The sequence below is a fragment of the Siniperca chuatsi genome, linkage group LG2 (genome assembly GCF_020085105.1).
Source record: "Siniperca chuatsi isolate FFG_IHB_CAS linkage group LG2, ASM2008510v1, whole genome shotgun sequence".
Classification (NCBI taxonomy): Eukaryota; Metazoa; Chordata; class Actinopteri; order Centrarchiformes; family Sinipercidae; genus Siniperca; species Siniperca chuatsi.
In genome coordinates this window covers 27,434,247-27,455,903 of record NC_058043.1, presented here as the reverse complement: position 1 = coordinate 27,455,903, position 21,657 = coordinate 27,434,247, and the positions used below count along the sequence as shown (strand labels likewise).

Genomic DNA, 21,657 nt, shown 5'->3' with positions numbered 1-21,657 from the left:
CAACTCCTCCACACAAAGAGGGGACAGTCACATGAGAATCTCAAGAGAGTTTCCTGTTGTGGGAAAAAAATGTTGCCTTTTTAAATGACCTTTTTTGTCGCTCTTACTGATAATTGGAAGTGTTTGGCTACTTTCCTTTTGCCTTGAACGGAGTCCTGTATATCTGGTGAATATTGATAGTGCTTCCTGCCTTAGTTCAGAGCCCCTGTATTCAACCCTGCCCATCCCTCCTTACCCTCTGCCCAGCCCCTCTCAGCATGCTGCATTCATTATGGTAATCTATGTGTGTGTGTCTCTTGGGGGGAACACAATTGATCAAACAATACAAAACAATTATCTGTGTGGGGGGGAGTGGATTTAGAGGTAGTACTGGTGGGAGGTCAGCAGTTGTAAAAAAAAAAAATTATATATATATTTAAAAAGTACTTTTTTTAAGTTTGTAAAAATCATTTAAAGTAGTTACAATAGCATAATCTCACGTTATCTTTTCTACATGCATGCCAGTTTCATCACTCCTTATTGAATAGCCTGAAACTCAAAAGCTCACTCTTTAGTAATGTGAATATGCTGTCATTTCCATTGCATATAGATGAAGTGTATATAAGTACTGTTTAATGTAGATGGAGGGGACATAGGAGAAAAAGAAGATCCAAAATTTTATTTAGGAAAAGGATTAGACACTATTTAATATGAGAAACAAAACCAAAACAGTGCGATGTGTTTCCAGGACATACGATGGGATTGAAGCAGATGGCAAGTCAAGACTTAATTCTTTCCTGAATTAAACCAGGAGACTTTTCTGTCACTCTGTAATGGGACACTCTTTAAGACCATATGCTGGTCCACATGTATGACGAGCCAGCAGAACCTAAATAAATCTCCAGTTTATTATTGGGAACAGTGTCAGCTTTGGGGAAATGATGACAAGATATGAAAGACCTGAAGAATTGTAAAGTGTCTTAGTGAAAAAGAAACTGAACAGATCCTCTTCCTGGTCACTTTTATTTTAATTAAACTCAACCCATCATGAATCAAAACAGGATAAAGTTCCTTCCGGTGTGTTCTTGTTGTCAAGTTTTCACAACTTTATGCGTCATGTTGTGGAAACGTACAGTGTTTCCAGCCAGCCAGAGCTGGTATGTGACGTGTTATGTGAAGGGTGGGGCAGATCTTTTTCTGTATGGGTGTGTGAGTCAGGGCCTTTAACACATTTTCATCCATGTATGATTTTGCGGACTCGTGGCCCTGGGGGTCCTTGGGTTGTGGGTGTGAGCTGGATCTGAACAGCCTGATCCCATCTGAAACCACAGACATTTCTGGCTCACTTCCACCTGCCTGTAATGAGACGTTTGGTAAAAACAAGGGAGATGTAAATACTAAAGATACGAAGATGCAGAAATCCTGTGTATTCACTCAAATCACGAGTGTACTCTTAAGATGGCGTGTTTCCTGGTTTTAGTAAAATGGGGACTTTAGTTTTCTTTATCTAGGAGTTGCATTGATGAGTCACTTGCTATGTCAACTTGCTTGTGTGCAGAATGATTTAAGAGGACTACTTGCAGTCTTGAGATTGAGGTGTATCACATCCTTGAAATATTTAGGCAGTGGCTTCAGCAGCAGTCACAGGAGTCCTCCATTAGTTTCATTTATGTGCTGGCACACAGGTGTGGAGTTTCTCTAATAGGAGAAATGATCCAATGAAAGTGTGTGTTTATTGCCTAGACTTTTGTTATCTGTTGTTACAATGTAAATGATGCTAGGGATAGCGACTAGGGGGTGTTAATTGGTGTGGGGTCCCCTCTACAATGGGATGAGATTTTTGGAAGTGTCCTGCAAGCTGGTTCCCATTGTTAATTAATTACCACGCTCTTCATTTCAATGGCAGACTGACTCAGTAATTGATAAGGGGTGCAGTATTTGCCGGAAAGCAGCATATGGAATGATCCACCATGCCCACAATCACAAAGACAATACTGTTATACTTTGACTAGAAACCAAACATCAACATTCAGTGTCCTCATGGATAATAGCAGTATAGCTTAGGAGTAAAAAAAAAAATCTACTTCAAAATTCACACCCTATTAATGATTAGAGCATAGTAACAGATTCCTAACATGTTTGCCTTGGTGGGGGAGATGGTTATAGTACATTCTGCTACACAACAACGCTTTGTGTGGTATTTACAATATGAAAAGCAGAGAACTTCCCAGATGGAAATGGAGTATTCAGAGTCTGTGTAGGACTGATTGCTTATCTGTGAGTGACGGGAAGTGGAGCTGGGCTGAGATGTCTTCAAACAAGGAAAAACCCGGCCTAGCAAAGACTTGTGTACAACCTGCTCATCTGGTCTGACTAAAAAGGAAGTGAGCTGTGTAGAAGAGAGGGAGAGGGAGAGAGAAGGCAGTGCAGAGTAGTACAAAGCCTTGGAGGCAGCATGAGGTATCTGTGATGTCAGAGGAGGGGGGGTGGTTAAAGGGGCGTGGCTAGCTCAGCTGAAACTCTTGCAACACCTATCTGGCTCCAGACAGACAAGAGAGAGTATTGTTCGAAGAAGCTCTAGCCCTGTGGGAAACTCAAAGTCAAAAGATTCAATACAAACCCAAGAGAATTCAGCAGGGATTTGATAAGCGAAAAAATACCCTTCACGGTAAGCCTTGTTATTGTCTCCACCTACTACCTGTTTAGCTTTTTGTTTCTGTTTTAAGTAGTCAATGGGTTTTTATGTGTCATTTTTTACCTTGTGCTCCTCTAAATGTTCTCTTTAGTCTGGTGTTGTACGTGCTCTCTGTGATCTAGATACATGCACTCTGTCACTGTGTGAGCCTCACTGTTGTAAAGGAAGATATATAATGTGTTTATAGTTGGTTTGTTGAGTATAAATTATGCTCAGCAAATATGTTTGTCCCAGTGGAAGTGGAGATGTGTCAGTTTATTGTGATTTCTTACCCTAGGCACAATTTCTCACAGGGTACAAGATATATAATATGTTTTATAGTTTGGGGTAATTTTGGCTGTTACCTTCTATCAGGTAAAACAGTGGTTATACATTTTCTCCTACATTAATCTCAGCTCCACTGTTGTGCAGCGTCGAGAGCAGGCAAGAGTTGTTCACAGGCAAGTGCCTCCAAATCTGTTTAGTGAGCCCAGTATCAGTGGAGGAAATGTTTCATTCTGACATAGAAGTCTTGCCTCTGTTTTCCTCCACAGCAGAATGAAATGAGAAGCTGGCCTTCCGCCTGGCACGATTTTGCTCCCTGCAGTTGCAGCAGCATTATAATTGCTCCTGTCTTAGCCTGAACCTACACCTGACTGGCTGGCCCGCTGAGCCCCATTCACAGCTTCAGCTGTTACCTTGTTTCTGCTAATGTTGCAAGTTGACCAGAAAAAAAACTGTGCTAAAAGGCAGGCTGCAGTTGTTTTAATACCTGCCTCCCTGTTGTGTTGTTTTTTGGCAAGATTGATCCCTCTCGTATGTGAAGCTTCTAGCTTTTCTGAGCAAACTGATGCCAGTGTGTGTTTTACAGCCTTTGTGTATAAAATGACATTTCTGTTTATGTACTGTAAATCCACATTTAATCAATAGTCCTGTGTTTGCTTGCGTACTCAGTGATGTGTAATGTCTCTCTACTCCTCCCCCCCTTTCCGCCAAACTGTTTCTTTTTCTCTGCAGTTGTTTCAGTGGAAGCAGCTGGAGAATTTGTATTTCCGAGAGAAGAAATTTGCTGTGGAAGTGAACGACCCACACAGGTTAGAGAAGGCAAACCACTTGATCTATCTTAACTGATCTTAATAGGTCTTTTCATTGTTTTTGAAGTGTTCCCATTTTAGCTGCTGCTCTCTTGCTTCAGATGTCCTTATCCTACACCTTACACACTGCGAAGGGCATGTGCAGCCAGTGCACCATTTAGGACACTGTGTTAATATCTATGACCTGTCTGTTAAATGAGTGTTTTCCTGCTGTTTAAGGGCCACTTTATGATTCTAAGGTTGTTATAAGACCTCTGCTCCTCACACTGGCCTTTATGTGGCACTTACTAAATCCCACTGTCTGTTTCACAATGAGTTAGATGTCGCTGCTCTTCTCCTCTTCAGTAGTACACAAACATCCACAAGTTTAATTGGATAAAGATTTTGTAATAATTCTTTTCTAATATTTGTTTAACAAATCTTTTTTTAATTAAAGCCTTGTTTATCTACCATCAACTGTTTAGTTTTTGTATGAGGCTACTGACCAGATTTGCTTCTTGTATCAGTACTGAGTGTTTGTCTTATTATCTTTTACAGAAGAACAGTAACCAAGCGAACTTTCGGACAGACTGGTCTTGTTATTCACACATGGTATGCCAGCCACTCTCTGATTAAAACCATCTGGGTGATGGCCATCAGTCAGCACCAGTTCTACCTGGACAGGAAGCAAAGCAAAGTGAGTGTCTGTTTTCTCTTCACTGATTTACTTTACATTGTTCACATTTCCTGCCAACTCAGATTTAGTCAGAAACAGTATAATACTCCTTCTACAGTGATGCTTGACCTGTGTAGAGAGCTTGCCTCCTATCAAGTGACCCGCATAAGCGACCCACCTCCAGATCAGGGTCAAGCCTGTGTGTGTGAGTGTGTGTACTTGTACTTGTACTTGCATTTGTACTTGCTACATAGTGTGGACTGAAACACGGTTTTTACCTACAGAGTGAGGACATTTTTGGAAAGCGGGGACATTTTGGCCAGTCCTCACAACTTCAAAGGGCTGTTTGAAGGTTAAGGCTTGGTTTTAAGGGTTAGGTTAGAATTAGGTTAGGGTTAGGCATTTAGTTGTGATGGTTAGGGTAAGGGGCTAGGGAATGCATTATGTTAATGACGGTCCTCACAAAGATAGAAGTACAAGGGTGGGTGTGTGTGTGTGAGGGAGATCGCACAGGGAAAAGTTGATGCTGGCGGAACAAATGACTGACTGATATACAAAGTGTGTTTGTGTTCTCCACTGGTCAGTTTGTCAAGTTATAATGTCACCCTATTAGAAACTTAATTTTGGGTAATAACATCTTAGCATTTAACGGATTTTTCACCAGGCTGTAAAATGAACCTTTAGACAGATTAGCGCACACTAAGCCTGTCATGTCTTTCTGTCTGTTCTTTCAGTTTCCATATGGACTAGAGTTCTGTTTAAAAGGTTATTGTGCAAGTGCCACAGCCTGGTGTAACAGTGACTGTTCATCATGTGATGCACTGCCTGATCCGTGTCCCATGCCTTGTGTAAATAGCTTGGCAAACGGATATCCCCGGCCTCCAGGTTTAATGTAAATAGGTCCCAAGCTAGTAAACCTTATGTTGAGAAATTGTCGCGTCCTTGCTTTAAAAGGAATAGACCTCCTGTTATATATTGAACCTGAAGTAACAGGCAGTTGGATAGCTGAAATTGAAAATGCACAAGAGCTTGTTATTGCTCTGAGTGAAAGATTTTTATCACTCTGGTGATATAGTAGGCAGAATGGTATAATTGTAGTAGTAGTGCCTATTATTATGAATACTTTTGCCTTGTCTGTTACTTAAGAGGAAACATATTCAACTCAAAGTAAACTACAATTTGCCATATAAAATGTAAAGGGGTTTTTTATGACCTCAGCATTGAGAATAAATAGGAAAAGGCACAGGGTGTTCATAGCGGAGGTCCTTGTGCGAGACTTAAAAGTTGTCAGAATGCCCTGAAGATACATTTGTGGTCCATGTGTTTTTATGATGCATATTATCTGAGCATTGCAGCTATTTTGCAGTATGAGAGGTGTGTGATGTGCATTTCGTGGTGGAGCTGGATGAGTGTGTGTGGCTGCAGTCAAATGAGGTTATTCAGCCACTGTCTCCCTCAAAGGCAGACGGTCTGTCAGCGTTCATCCAGGAATAGAGTCCACACTGATTGATGAGAGAGCAGTGCACTTGGCGTACCAAGCATGCAAATGGAGCCGCCACTCTTAGGGTTTTCCAGTGGCACTTTTGGCTGCGCCGAGTCAAACCGTGCCGCGCTGACTTGCGTTTCCATTCCATTAGTTTAAAAACATTTCAAAACAAAATTTTCTGATTCACTGCTTTATTCTCGCTACACCACTCCCTCTCTTCATTTACTCTAATGCTTGCTCGACCACAGCTGCTCTCTCGCTCAAGACACACCTTCAAGTGGGTGGCCCTGGTGGCCGCGCTGGGCTGACGCACCGAGTCAAACGGAGTCGAGCCAAGCCAGCACATGTGTTTGGAAAAGGGCTATATTGCAGTGCGCTATCTTTAAAATGAAATACTCAGAATCCCTTCTTCACTACTCTTTTCCCTCCTCTTCGTCCCTGTTTCCTCCTCCTAACAGTCAAAGATGACCACAACCAGGAGTTCAGGAGACATCGCCATGGACCTCACAGAGATCAGCGCCCCGCGGATCAGTAAACTTTCCAGCATGGAGAGCAAAGACCAGCTTATCATGGCCAGCAACGGAAGCCTCATCTCAGCCAGTAAGCAGAGAGTTAATCACGTAATGGCTTCAGTTCCACATCAGATTGATGAGTGATGATTTATTGCTATAATTCCAGGTTCTGCTGACTCTGAAGTCAGTGAGGAACAGAAGAAAGAGAAGGTTGCTGAGTTGAAAAAGAAAGAAAAGGGCCTTCAAGACGCACTGACAAAGAAACTTGAGGAACTGAAGAAAATTTGCATGAGAGAAGCTGTGAGTGTCTCTCGTTCTGTTATTTTCCAGTGACGTTTAAAGCGTCCGCACTCAGCTGACTGTCGGTTTGTTGTTCTCATTTGCAGGAGCTTACGGGCAGATTGCCTAAAGAGTATCCCTTGGCCACAGGTGAGAAGGTTCCTCAAGTACGACGCCGTGTTGGGACAGCCTTCAAGCTGGATGACCTTTTCCCCTATGATGAGGTTAGTATAGCTAATGTTGTGTTTTTGTTGTGATATATTTCTGTCTGTTATGTTATTTAGTATGTCACACTATGTTGAAACACAGTTCTTACACCTTTGTGTTTGTTTACCTAGATTAAGATCATATGACATTTTGAAACGAGGATTAAGAGTTGAACGTGTTTTGAGGCATACATTGCATAATACTTTGAGTGAAACATTTGTTGTGAGTTGTAGCTGGTTTCCATCAACAAGTCAATTGGGAAAATTAAACTGAATGAAAGTATAAATGTAAATATGAATATGTCAGCACACTGAAAACGAATGTTTTTAGATAAATTCCATATTGTGTCTTTTAACTTAGAGATGTTTGAAGTCTGTTTCTCTGTCTGTTGACAGGATCTGTCTTTATTTTTGGGAAATTCCCTGTTAATTGTGTGTGTGTTGTATGTTCCCCTGTAGGACCCACATCTGAGGAATCTGGAGAGCAGGTTCGCCTTACAGCAGAAGATCAAGGAAGCAGCCCTCAAGTTAGCCAACGAGGATGACCTCTGCAAGACGGTGAAGAAAAAGAGGAGAAACAACTGTCTGGATGCAATGAGGAAGCTGGAGGATATTGAGAAGGAGATCAACGCCTACAGGATCAAGATAGGAAAGAAACCCACCCAGAGAGCCTCACTGATCTTAGCAGGTAAATATCATAAACAACTGCAGTGAAAACTCTAAATAGGCTATGCTTTGCTTGCATATCAAAGCTTGAAATTCATTTTTATGGACTATGAATTTTTTGATTTGACTATGAAGTGGTAATTGATTGAAAAGTCTCACTATCTATGAAAAGTGGAATATCAGAGGCGTCTCTGAGGACGTTTTCTCTCTTCTGTTATCAGATGATGTCAACCCTTCAGACCTCAGCTCTCTGTCTGACAGCCTCACTCTGGATGATGGTAAGTGCCCAGGTATGGCCATGCTCAGTGTGTGTTTGTGTGTGTGTGTGTGTGTGTGTGTGTGTGTGTGTGTGTGTTTTACTTCATCCTGCCCTATTTACTGCATTTTAGATCAGTTTTAACCAAGCAAACACTTTTATCTCCCAGATGATGAGCTCGCTTCCCAGAGGCAGCGGTCCAGGTCGGTTCAATATTCCCCAAGACCACACCACGCAGAAACTCTGAACATCCACTACAGCAAAGACAGACGGGCCTCTGCCAATGACCAGAATGCAGACAGCAGGTATACAGCTAGCATTGACACCCATGAAAGATATTAATATTTAAATTTTCAGTGTGTGTCTGATAGTTGTTTTTCTAGAGGCCCGAAGCATGGAGCTAAGTACAGACCTGTAGAGTAGATCCAGAGCTACATTCCTGTCATTCACCTCAATCCTCCTTCTCCTGCCTCTCCAGCAATCTCCCTCTTATCAGCCCAACGCACCGGCTTTAAAAATAGATGGAAAAGAACATGTCGCTGCCTGTGAAGGAGCAGACAACACTTCCAAGCTGAGCAGAACAGGGAGACATGAACGTGGCTCTAGGAACTTAGTTTAAATGGCAGCTACTTCATGACTGTTTACAAAATGATATGGGTGATGTGTTGCCCTCTGCATCAGAGATTTAAACTCATTTAAAACAGTCATAATGGTTGCTGTGGCATGAAAAGAAAGATCAATGGACTATGTAATGGAAGTCATTCAGGTGTAAGTGATGACTAAAGTGCTGCATTCAAGCAAACCCAAGGTGGGGTTTTTTTCCTTCAGTTTTGAGAGCAAGTGAAGAGAGGGTAGAGGTGTTTATCTCAATAAAAAGCTCTGCCCTGAAAACATATCTTATCTGTGTTCCAGATTAAATTACGACCAAGTCCCGGAATCACTCCACTGCAGTCACCGTGATGCCTTATCAAGCCACAGAAGCCCGTTTAAACCGGCTTCCAGACAGCCACGTGATGCCTGCAGCATGCCCCCTACCCCCCTCCTCACCCGCAATGCCTACAGCAGCACCCAGCTCAGGTAGGGCCCTGACCCATCTGTGTATTTCTTAATATATTCCTTTTTTTTTTTTCTTGAATATCTGCATAACAGCTCTTGTGTGTTTTGGTGTATATGTGAATCAAAACACAGCTATTCAATTAAGTGTTTTCCAATTGTAGATCAGAGGATGCTCCACAACATTTCCGCCAGCGTAGCGGTAGCCTGGAGTCCCAGTCTCAGTTCCAGACGGAGACTGAACCCCCTGTGCCAACGTTCACCTTCTCCCCAGCCCGACGCAGCAACAGCACCGAGGTCCTCGATGATGGCTCCTCCTATACAAGCCAGTCCAGCGTAGAGTACAATGTTTCCGGGAACCACACCCACAGACGCAGAGCTCGCGGCCGCCACAGAAAAGACATGTACGCCAACACAGGCAGCATGCCCAACCTGGCTCAGTCAGACACCCGCTGCTACGCCTACCAGTCTCGGGGCAGACCCACCACGACAGCCTACTATGTGACGGGTTATCCCAGCTACGCAGAACCAGAGCCTTACTCCAATGGAGTCTACATGTACGACAATGAAATGGAGGGACACTATAACGTCAATCCTTCGTACCACCCAACCCCAACAGCTTATCACAGCCACGATATGCACAGTCACTATGGCAACGACGAGATAGATGGCATGTCACAGAACCCGTACGCCACACTGCGGCCACCCAGGAACCGCCCGGTGCCCCGCAGCAACGAGCAGGTCAGCAAGAACATCCAAAAGGCTTTGGTGTCTGAACACTTGAGGGGCTGGTACCATCGCAATGCTGCACAGAAACAGGCAGCATACAACTATGACTACGACAGAGGCTCCCAGCAGAGCCTGGGCTATCAGACCATGCCTGCACCCTACAGCCACAACAACAGAAACACCTCCTACTCATCAGGTTAGATCACTGCACCGTATATTACAGTCTCTAGTGCATTATGTCGTTGACCCTTGTTTCACATGTAGGTTGGTCATTTGCTGACTTGCTGTACCAATTTTTCTCCAGTGTCCTCCAGTGGAAACTGGCACGGCCACGTGAGTGGTGGTGGTATGTTGGAATATGACATGCCCATGCACGCACCGCAGTCCTACTCTTACAGCACAGCCCCCTACAGCCACTCCGCCCACAACAGGTGAGGAAAAAAAACTTTGCCTCCACTCAGCTCCTTATCCAATAAGCCACTCCCTGATCCTCCTTATCTCCAGAGCTAAGTGCTAGTGTTTAATTACCTAGAATGGATGGCTACAGAAAATATAAGCAGCTATTTGGTTTTGTTATCCCTTACACACAACAATACTGTGGACTGATGTGTAGCCAATGTCACTTTTTCTTCAACTTCACCAACTTCAGTTAGGAAATCAGAAAATATCCATATGCTTAACATGACGGCTTGGTTCAGCAGTAGGATTATAGAATCTGTGCAGCCAGCAGTCAGTTCTTCCTCAGAGCTTAAGAGTGGTTTTACTCTCCTCCTTAACTGTCCACAGGCCCCTGCTTTCTTATAGATATGGCGCCTCCCAGCTTTTTAAGGGCTCCTGGCACAGCCCTGATGGCCAGAGGCGCTGTACCCTTTTCCCTGCTAGTTCTTCCTCCTCTACCTCCTCCCTGCCCTCCTCCTCCTTTCCCTCCTCCTCCTACTCCCCTGGCTGTCGGGTCAGGCAGGTGGCCTCTAGCCCTGCACAGCCACAATCCTCCAGAGGGCACAAGCTCAGTAAGGTGTCCTTTGTGAAAGGTAGTTCATAGTAAGTAAACAGCAACGGCCGGAGCCTGTGCGTTTGCTTCTTTCAGTTTGCCCGCAACGTGACTCCATAGTCTGCTTGTTGATGTTTTGAAGTGAACTTTGCATTTTTGAGATGTTTGACTGATCCTTCATTGTCATGTATGATAAGGTAACTGCATGGCTTTAATAAAAAAACAAATACAAAAACATGGCTGCCCTACTTCCTCTTCCAGCTGGCATATTGTCATCCAGTGGTCACATTTTTCTGCAGTGTGCCTTTACTGCTCAGATTTTTTTTGTGTGTGTGTGTCTTTTCCTCTGCCGTTTGCCTTCCTCTTGGCCCATGCAGAGGCTCCCTGCCCATGTGCTTCCATTCCCCCTTGACCTTTGCCCCCTCTCATGCACAGATGTCCCCCAGAGTTTGAGTGGCGGAGCTGTGATAGGATGGCGCGCCCTGCAGGGCCTTTAGAGAGGTGTGGTGCTGTTGCCTATCCTACTGACCAGGAAAATTACCCCCCTCCCCCCCAATAATTAAAGTCACAGCACAGAACAAAGGGTGAGAGACAAGAATGTAAAATTTCCCCACATGGTTATCATGGTGATGGTGATGTGTCTTTTTTTTATATGTGGCAGGGACTGACAGAAAGCTCCAAATCATTTCATTTTACTCTTGCTGATTTTTGCTTTATTTATCTGGGTGTCTTGTGGTGGTGGGAGAGCACTTGCGTGGCAGAGGGAAAAAATGTGACCCCTGAATATTGTCGCATTTGAAGGCCATGTGTGGGCTATGCGTGTTTTATGTCTGTGTGCATCTGCTGTTTTGTTGGGTGAGAATGTTTGACCCTGGGTTTACCCCTGTCTGAAATTAACATTAACATCCCTGAAACACATGAGGTAACTTAGTACATGAGTGTTTTTTATATTTCTTCTTTTAGTTTAGTTCCTGATCTTGGCACTACAAAGTTGAAATATGACAGGATGGTTTCGACAGCCCAGGGTTAATTCATTCTAAATTCCTAATTAACCAGTCACAAGCTACACTCAGTTTGCCACATGTCTAATGTGTTTCAATCTTGTATGTTTATTACAGATCCTACATAGATGTCAGCCAAATGGACCCACACATCAGTAGCCAGCACACTAACCTGGAGCCAGAAGAGCAGATTTACTGGCACGAAGACTCAAAACCGGGAACAATAGTGTAGTTGCCTATCTGTCATCGTGATGTATTAATTTTTTCACCTTGACAAGTTGTCATTGTGCCTTAGACTGCACTTACCTGTTTTTCTGTACAAGGGGATCCAAAAAATGGAGAAACTTAACTTCTGTGGAATTCAGCGCGTAAAGGAAATGAATGCAATTGCTAAACTGACCCACATCCTTGTGTTTAAATCATAACAAAACCCCATAGGAGCGTCTACATGTCTGGATTGCGAGTGTTTGTGGCGATGGCACTTGTGCACTAAAACTATACCAGGACCTGCTGTGGACTGTGTGATATAGCCAAAGGGAATGTGGACTAAACCTCCCCAGTGTTTCTGTGTAGAGATACCGGCTTCACAAACCAAGGACTAGGACTGTCTCTGTAAGAGGATACTGAGCCCCGATGAACAATGAGAATGACTCATCCCGATGTGCCACTTACACAAATGTATGAGCACTGTAACCATGAAGGATTGGACATGGATTGATAAGGACATTATCAAAATGAAGGATTGAACTCATTAAAAATGAGTTAAAAAGATGGCTACTTCCTGGACGATTTTGCAGTCACCAGGTCCAGTTTTATCATAGCATTGCTTGTAGCTACCACTGTGTTTCCTGTAGTCTTGTTTGTCATTTACAAAGTATTCAATCTATCTCACTGTCAGTACTTACAATACAATTGAGCCAAATGCTTCTATCACACCGTTTGAGTATTACCCAAAGTCGCCAACTTTGATATCACTGCCACATCTGATCAGTCACTGCAGGAACACAAAAAATCCAGCTTTGTTTTTTATTTTAACATGGTTATTTCATCCATGCTGGAAATCATGGACTGGTGCTCCCAATTTCTCTTAAGAGAATGAAGCTGTATGTAAATGTTGGTATTGTAAATACACTGGTTCTGTCTTTTTCTTTTTTAGAGCATTTTTATGTATTTGAAAAGCATGTAATATATAGTAAACAATTGTTGTTAAGCTGGTTCTTAGTAATTTGTATAATTGCATTTGTTTGCATTAAAAAAATCAGCATTTGAATCAGCTGTTTGGTTTGTAGGTCATTTATTAAAAAACAATGCACAGACTTTGAAACTTCTCTGGGAAATTTAATCAAAAGAAATAATCTCATCCCTCTCAGTGCAGGAAAACAAAGGATTTAAGTCCAAATCCATTAAATTAGGTAATTGAACGTCTGTTCAGCCAGTTCAATTAATGAAATGGGGTTTGAAGAAAGTACAAGGATTGTCACCACTTACAGAGGAAAATAGCTAAATAACCTAAAGTCTCAATTACATTTTATTGCTCTGATCAGGCTTTGTCACAGTGGCTTAGGATGGTGTTCTTCATCAACTGGAACACATAAATGTATTCTCCACATATAAATGGTTTGGAAACTGCTTATCTGGGGTGCATTCAAGGAGGCAGATACTATTACTGGCTACATCCCAATTTATATAATATATATATTTTATTTTTTTTACCTTGTTAGGATGAATGCAGAGCCGCAATTAGTCATGATGAGCGCTAATTATGAATAAACAATGTTTTTAGAAACGCTGTCCTGCTCCAGAGCTCCGTCGCTCTGCTGTATGGTCCCACCGCCTCACTGTGTTGCTAGGCTGGTTTTCTGTGTCCTTAAGCCATAAACCAACCAAACCAGTCTTTAAAACCTGTTCCCTTCATGATAGGCTATAACCCATTCTTCTGTCCTCCCTGTAAATGACAAGCTAGTGTTTATAGCACCAAACCCTCCCTGTAGAAGTCTGCTGTACATATGTATTACCCCCACCCAACCCCCAATCCCACCTCCTTTCCCTCCCTTCCTTCCCCAGTCGGCACACCACTACGAGTGTATCCTGCCACTGGTAGCCTCTTTAGGAAGGTTGCAGTTGAGCAGTTTTACTTGCTCGCCATTCCCTTCAGTGCTATGCTTCTTGAGCAAGCTCAGGGGAGGTCTCCGACACTTCCAGCTCCTCTGCTTCACACGAGGCAGTGAGAGAGGGGGAGTGCTCTCTATCCAGCTGTCTCCCTCTGTCTCTGTTCCTCTGCTGCTTCACACCAGCTGCAGCCAGACATCAGGCGAGGCTGTTCCAGCTGACACTCGACTACATAAACAATGGGCTCTTATGTGCTTTACCTTCATCTAACACACTACAGACAAAACTCTAATATGGAGAGCAGATTAGGGCTGGGCATCAAACCGTGATACTTTTTTGGCATGACCAAAATGTGTCCATAACACCGTGTATCAAAAACCCAATTTAAAGCTGCCCTAATCAATAAGTTCATATTAACCATGGATTAAATGACTATGTGTAATGTGAAAGGTTAAACCCACAGAGAATTATCGCCTGACTCTGTTCTCTCAGTTCCCCTCAGCTCTACAGAGTATTTTAGCGTCTTTCAGCTCATTGTTTTGGTTTTGCAGCTTCACCACTCTCATCAACCCTGTTTTTAGCTGCAGCAGGCAGCTGTTTTTGGCAGAAAGACTCTAACAAACCGACTGTAAGCTGCTTGCCCAGCACAAAACAGAAGACAGAGTTAGCAACAACATAGTAAACATAGTGTAGCATTTAGCAGCTAAAGAGCCAGACATTTCATCAGGTGGACAATAATACGATTCCAAATGAACGCTAATGTTACTCTGTGTCTGTCTGCTGGATGCGTAAATAGGCAACTGTCATATCGACTTTATAAGATGATACAATGTCAATGTATTTACATCTTGTTCCGCAACCCCCAAGTACCAAAAAATCACCTAATGCAGCTTTATAGTTATGCCAATTTTAAGTATCGTTTTGGTATCACTACTGTAACTTAGGTATCAAATCGGCACTAGTATGGAACATTTTTAAACAATACCCATAGAACAGACAGATGTCCCACATAAACAGCTAAACCCCACCATAGGGCTCAGCCAAATTCAGATTAAAGTGACTATAAATCACGTTGTGCTGTGGCTTTCCCAGGATCAGCAAATTTGCCTTGATCCAGGGAGTAATGGCTCTGACAAGAGGGTGAATAGTTGGATTAGCTGACCAGCCACATACATACAAGTCTCGTTCATGGGCTAACATGGATGACCTTCCATCAAGGAGGCAGTAAAAGCAGCGTGGGTGTATGGGAAGGTTGAAGAGCTCACATGCAAAGGTTACAGCGGGCCATCATTAACGTGTCACATGATCAGCTGTAGTGTAGGCCCAAGCAGCCGGATCTGCTGAATGACAGGCTGTTTGAGTTATGAGACTAGCTAACCAGCTTAGCCAGCCAAAAGCCAAAGCCTCTCGGGCAAGCTGAGGGATGGAGGGGTCAACCCAAAGGCAGCGCGCTGTCAAAGTGTGCTTGACCGAACACTATCAAGTATTGTATTATGCTAGATTACTCCCTGTCCCATGCCTTTGTATTGTGGAAACAACACAGGAGGCAGATGTTGCGAGTCTAAAGCTTGCACAGGGAGAACTGTGTTGTTACTTAGCAGCTAGTGCAAAAACAGTACACAGGTTTAGTTTTGTGTCACATCCACTGTTGCCTTACTGAAGATTTAGCTTTGGAAGCAATTATGGTTGTTTCAAAATGACAAGTTAGTTGAGTGTTGTTGATTCATGCAGAAACACCAAGAAAGGATAAGTGTTGTTTTGTACAGTGTCAGGGCGCTTCCTCTGCTGGATTTATTCGTCTGTTGAGGAGAAAACACTGAAGACAGACATACACCTGTTGGGTGTGCGGCAGCGCACACGCGTTGGTGGGATTCTCACAGCAGCTGCAGCAGCAAGAACAAGGGCCTCCACTGTGCCCTTGGAGACATGACTTTACTTGAGTTTATTGCCACCAGTGTTTGTGTTCACTCCTCCAAATTGCACAATATGGATGGAGATGAGGCACCGCAGGAAAGGACATAAATCACTACTGTAGCACAGAGAGGGAAAGCCCTGCAGCTCAAGTCAAAATAGTAGTGGAGAACCACCACTGAGGTAAACAGAAGGGTTCATTTCAAAAATACCATGCATTCCTTAATAACAAATGATGCTGCCTGAAATGGATTTGTCTTTTTGAAAGCAAAGAGTTAATATGACACTTTGTTTAAAAAGTTCTCTGAAGTGATTACTCTTTTTAATGCCCATCATCCTTATCTTAATGTTTCCCCCAATCCTTACACGCTGCCACTTAAAACTAAATAACAGAGCTTTATGTTCCAGATGGATTCTCGTTATCTGCAGTCAATTTCAAATGGAATCCAATAAAAAAAAATTAACAGCTGAAGTAGCTGACACAGCAACTAACTCGGGTTTGGAGGTGAATGACTGCAGATGAATCCACTCCGTCACTGTGCAGCGCTCAGCTCTCCACACTATAATCTACTGCAGCCCATTGATTAGCATTGGGGTAAGTGGAGAGGAAAGCAAAGTTAGCCAATCCATCACCCAGGGGGCACTGTCAAGATTAAACAGTCAGAGGTGCAGGAGGAATACGGATGGGCATGGGTCTTGACCTCACATTCCTTCAAAGTCTTCATTTTAATTACTGACACAGTGATCTGACTTGTGTTTGGAGTGACTTGTGTATTTCATGGCTCAAGACAAAGCAGGGCTTTCACTTTTGTCTGGCTCATTTTATTTGCGTGAACATGAGGTTGGTTGGTTTCCATTCAAATGCATACTTAAATAAACTGTTAAATTTTCTGTGAGTAGACATTATTCAGAAACTTGAAACAATCCAGCTTTTAGAGTAGCTTGGCAATGATGTGTGTTGAGTGTGCACTTTTTTTTTTTTTATTCTTTGTTACAAAGCAACACTTGCGTTGCTTTCACAATTTTAGTTGAGAGTAAACTGGCAGGACTGACGGCTGTTTCTAAGACTGATTAAACACAGATTTCATACCTCAGCTGTGTTGCACAGGAACACTGACACATTGCATAGCAGAGATGTGAAGCAGCACTGAGATGCCCTCATCACTGTTTAAGAAAAATACCCTGACAAGTTCTGGGTTGAGTGACAGATACCCTGAGGTAAAGATAAAGCCCTTCAGATTACAAGCTTTCTTTTCAAAACACACGGGTGAACACGCTGTATATGAAACATACTTTAAGAGGTTTAGACAGAGATTCAGAATTGTGTTACATTCAAGTCACGATCTTTGGCCAAAAGAAGAACACAGTCCAATCATTCCTTCAGTTTTCCCTCCAGAAAGCTCTGGATCTTTTGAAAGTTCTCCTCCTGCTGACCCAGAGCCTCCAGCAAAATGCCCATGGGTGACCTCTTCAGTCCGGCTCCTTCGATCTTGTTCTCCAGTTTATTCTTTATGTTGCGGAGGCGAAATGAAGCATGTGCAAATATCACTAAAAAGCAGATGGGGAAAGTTTTAAATGTTTGGCAAAAACAAACCTATAAACTTTTGTTCAAGTCAAACTATAATAACATCAGTCTTTGAGAATCTGAGAGGCTTCATTTCAAAACATGTTTCATTGATTATGAAATAACTGTGTTGCCTTAGGTTAATTTCATAATGCTTCAAATGCACCGATCATTACGCTCTAAAAATATATCTATTATGTAATAAAGGTAAAACTAATTATTTTTTTACATTAGTTTGTTACTTTTTTGCCAAAAAATGATATCGCAGTAACCAGGTATATATTAAATTTGTGCGATTCAACTTCTCTTCCCACTGCCATAAATGTCACTGTCCAACATGATCATCTTGAACTTACAAGCCAGAGGTAAAGTGATTGCAGACATAAACACCATGACGCTCCCCAGCATAGAGATTACGATGTAGCTGGCGACCATGACAGCGACCACAAACGCTGTGGGATTCTGCCTCTTAAAGTTGTTGATCACAGCTCTGTTGTCTCCGGCCCACACTGAACCCAGGAAGACCCCCGACACCACGGCCATGGCTGTGAACATCCCCAGAGGGTTCAGGAACCTGCAGGGCAGCAACACAAGACACGTGAGAGCAGAGGGGTCAGTTTAAAACTGCTCTGATACAACTGGAGCCCAGGCAGGAGCTCGTGTGTGGGCACTGGCTCCACCACGTGGTTAGATGTTGTTTGTACAACAAAATGACCCCTATTAGTCTCACAGGCTGTTGTCATAAAAATAGGATAGAAATAGGACCACAGATGATTAGAATTTTATGTAAATGTGAAATTATTCATTTTTCTCCATTATTTGGATGCATTTTTAAGAAATAATAGTACTAGTTTTGAGAATGGTGACACAAACAACAAAAATATTCATGCTCAAAATTGTGTTGTGTTCATCGTCATATCTAAAAGAAAGAAAGAAAAGCTCTAAGTCATTTAATCCATAAGTCAATCAAAAATCAATCTGTGTCTATTATGAAAATCGATGAATCGTTTCAGTTATTTTTCAGGCACAAACTTCAAACAATCTCTGGTTCCAGCTTCTCCAGTGTGAGGATTTGCTGCTTTTGTTTTTTGTCTTATGTGACAGTAAAGTGAATATCTTTGGATTTTGGACTGATGGTCAGATAAAACAAGGAATCCAAAGATGCCACTTTAGGCTGTGGGGAATTACAATGTAAATTTTTCACTATGTTCTGACATTTTATAAACCAAATGATTCATCGATTAATGGCGAAAATAAACGAAAACCGCTGCCCTAAAAACCAAAAAAAAAAAACCCTTCTTTTTCAAAGTTCACACCTGCAATAATTTAGTTGTGACACAAAAAAAATAAAATGAAAAATATTGTAGTCAGTGTGTTTAGTGCTCCAACGGTCCTTTACATCAGGACATAGATTTTCATCCACATCACACCTATTGTTGTACTCTCCCTGGCCAGACACCTTGAATAGAAAAGCTTTGTGTGACAAATCCAGCCTTGGCATGACTACAGTGATGTCATCAGGCCAAGTCCATGACCTCAGTGAGTGTGACCAAGGGCCCGTCTCACAAAGCAAGTTCCACTTACTCAGGCTCTCTTTGAGGTATCTGGCTTCACAAACATTGGTGGTCCTGGAAAACTGGTCTCACAAAGCTGAACAAAACAAGGCTCGCTGAAGGTTTATGTGATCAAAATGTAGCACGAATAAAGCAATTAAAAAGTGTGCAGTTATTCTTCCCATTTAAAGTAAAAGGCTAACCACCGCCTGCCACTAGGACACAGTGCACCTGTTATGTATTTGGCATTATAATTATTGAGTTTATAAAAACATTTTCTATTCAAAAGTTGCCACATAACAGAACCTGATAGATACTGGATTTTCGAGGTTGTTACTGATATGAAAGTTTCAAAAATGCGATAACAATATATTGAGCAATATAATTTTTTATTACATAAACACATAATATACACAAACATTTCTGACAAGGATAACTTAACTTCAATTTTTCAGGATGGTGACCAAGATATGCACTGAGCGGGACACTTTAAAGCTGAAAAATGAACTTGCTAATGTCCTCTGGTGGATAAACTAGTCAATGGCATCACTGTTTCTAAATGACCTCAAAAATATCTTTGGCATTTCTGTACTGCAATTTCTTGTTACTTATCGCCTGAGATAAATATCTCTGTGATAAGCTAATATCAGCCAATATATCTGCCCAGCCAATTTATAAGTCGGGCTCTACCTCATAATATTCACTTTATTACAGACACTACATAAACTATCTACCTAATATGAAAGCCATGTTTTATACCTAGAGTGGGGCATCGATTGTACTGCTAACATTTTCTGTATTTCCAATATGATAGATTGCCATGCAATGTACAGTCTCTCTACTGATTTGTAAGGATGTCATTCTAAACCTGCTCCTTGTAGGTTTGGCCTATTGCATTTGTTACCATGGCAACTGAGAGCTCCAGCTATCTTTGCAAACAAACAAAAAAAAAAAAAGGTTAGTTGCCTAACCTACCAGTGCTGCTTTGAGATACAGGCCCCTTGTATCCATGCTGTATCCACTGTGAAATGGTGAACACGAGTGAGGTTTTTTTATTTTTATTGGATGGGCTTGAAACCTCTGATGGGACCCCTCACATCGTCAAATACGTAACTAAGTTGTGCAACTGTCGCTTCTTCGTAGAATTTCTCACCTTACATCCCCATACCGCTACTGCCTGCTTTTTTACGACACATACAGCAGCTGATCAACCTCAACTTCATATTGATTATAGAGTCAAAAGTTCTGCTCCTCTGCATATCACACACGTGAACGTGCTGACACAGCAGAAATAGATTCTTCTTCATTGGAAAACACCTTGAGACTATTACGAGCAGAAGACCCTCAGGTGAGGGCTGCACTCGGTGCCTGCAGCTGTGTTAAATGGTCTGCCGCCATGCTTTCTATGTTACAGTTGTGTGAAGAAGAACGGTATGAGGAGACCCAGACTCATTAGAAGTTCAGTGAATGCAGATGACACTGTGATCGCTGCATCACCAGTTTGCAACAATGCAGAAAAACTGTAACACCTGTGTGAAAACTAGGTTAAAAACAAAAAAGAAAAATCAATCCCAATAGGACAATACTGCTGTGTTACGTGGGTAATTGTAAGCCTATGGCCAATGATGTGTTTGGGTGTTGAACACAGAGACACATTTTTGAGATTATGCACTGAACACTTTTGGCAATGCAAATGAGGTCCGTGCAAAAGCGGAAACTGGATAAAAATAACATGATATGGTTTTACGTTACACTAAATGTGTCAGCCTTGTTGGTTTAGGGTCATAACGCAAGACTGACTCACTGAGAAATGATCCAATACTGGACTGGCTCCCTAATCGGGGGAGTACAGGGGCAGCTGATTAAGCTGCTGTTTTTTCACAACTGTGCTATCTGCAGTGCAACAGCTGACTAGACAGCTTAGGAAGCCTTCATGACCATAGCAACAATATGTCATCCTAAGGCACAGTGGACAGACCATGACAGGGCATAACTATTTTTAGTTGGAACAAAGTGCCAACTAAAGCCAAGATATTTCCTTGATGAGAAATTTAACCTCTTGTTCCCTGATCTGATTGAATCTACCTTGTATGGAGCCATCAGATAATAATAGAGTTCTGCAAGCAGTTTGCAGCAGTCAAGGTATGTGCTTGTACTTCGGAGCAATGGAAATCTTGATTTTGGTTCATGAACTGTATAAGTCGGGGCCCCAACATTGCTCCTTTCTCTCTCCGAGTCAGTCTGTTTACAACAGCGCACTTGAGTACATCATGGGGGCCTCACGTGATCTTATTTGCATTTTAACACGTATAAATAACCAATGAAAAAGTCTCTTTCCTACGTGAGGTGCACAAACTGGATAAAAGTTCTCGACTTTGGTTTCCATGTTGAGATAGAAGAGACATGATAGCTGGCACAATGTCTTGCTATTCATTCTTATGGCACTCCTTCCAACTCGTCGCCACGTAATAGTATACATCCTGTCTGTACCCTCGTTTTAAATCTTTTTAAAAAGGAGGCTACATCTCAGTTTACACAGGGCAACAATGACGAAAACAATACACCAGAAAAGGTGACGAACAACTTGAAAAGAGAATACCATATAGGTGCGAACTACCAAATAAACACTAAACAGCTAACGTTAACGTTACTGTATTGATGTCATAAGTTACCATATGTAACTTACCCGACAATGAGGAAAACAACGATGGCCAAAGCCAAATAATTTGTTTGGTAATAAAGCAGGTTGCTGACAACTCTGTTGTTCCATTTCGCCAAATCTTTCACATCTGGTTTAGCGAATCTTTCCGATCCGGGGAAGAAGTCGTCCCACGGTCTGAGCGGTGTCAGCTCAATTTTAGCCATTTGCCTCCTGCTCCGTTTACTAATCTGACAGGACCGCAGAAAAAGCCGGAAAGTCGCCTGACGCTACAAACTAC

At 42.3% G+C, this 21,657-nt stretch overlaps 2 protein-coding genes across 10 annotated transcripts in view; one reads left to right on the top strand and one right to left on the bottom strand.

Annotated features, from left to right (window-relative positions):
* Positions 1–12,851, top strand: part of frmd4ba (FERM domain containing 4Ba) — a 46,169-nt gene extending 33,318 nt beyond the window's left edge. For 2 of the 9 annotated variants that reach the window (XM_044216898.1, XM_044216854.1), the window contains exons 12-24: positions 3,671–3,747; positions 4,285–4,423; positions 6,347–6,488; positions 6,567–6,700; positions 6,787–6,903; positions 7,345–7,573; positions 7,773–7,841; positions 7,977–8,112; positions 8,720–8,884; positions 9,025–9,785; positions 9,894–10,020; positions 10,376–10,630; positions 11,699–11,725. In XM_044216898.1, coding sequence (XP_044072833.1) covers positions 3,671–3,747; positions 4,285–4,423; positions 6,347–6,488; positions 6,567–6,700; positions 6,787–6,903; positions 7,345–7,573; positions 7,773–7,841; positions 7,977–8,112; positions 8,720–8,884; positions 9,025–9,785; positions 9,894–10,020; positions 10,376–10,630; position 11,699 — 2,352 coding nt within the window. In that variant the 3' untranslated portion in view covers positions 11,700–11,725. Of the gene's footprint in view, positions 1–3,670; positions 3,748–4,284; positions 4,424–6,346; positions 6,489–6,566; positions 6,701–6,786; positions 6,904–7,344; positions 7,574–7,772; positions 7,842–7,976; positions 8,113–8,719; positions 8,885–9,024; positions 9,786–9,893; positions 10,021–10,375; positions 10,631–11,015; positions 11,165–11,698 lie in introns of all 9 variants that reach the window. The other 7 variants (XM_044216906.1, XM_044216863.1, XM_044216915.1 and 4 more) reach the window with 5 other exon arrangements.
* Positions 12,852–16,401: 3,550 nt separating this feature from the next.
* Positions 16,402–21,640, bottom strand: arl6ip5a (ADP-ribosylation factor-like 6 interacting protein 5a). The gene is made up of 3 exons (XM_044216984.1): positions 21,405–21,640; positions 17,522–17,739; positions 16,402–17,149 (listed from the first exon to the last, which is right to left on the bottom strand). Exons 1-3 carry the CDS (start codon positions 21,581–21,583, stop codon positions 16,974–16,976), a joined length of 573 nt encoding a protein of 190 aa, XP_044072919.1. The 5' UTR covers positions 21,584–21,640; the 3' UTR covers positions 16,402–16,973.
* Between the last annotated feature and the right edge of the window lie 17 nt (positions 21,641–21,657).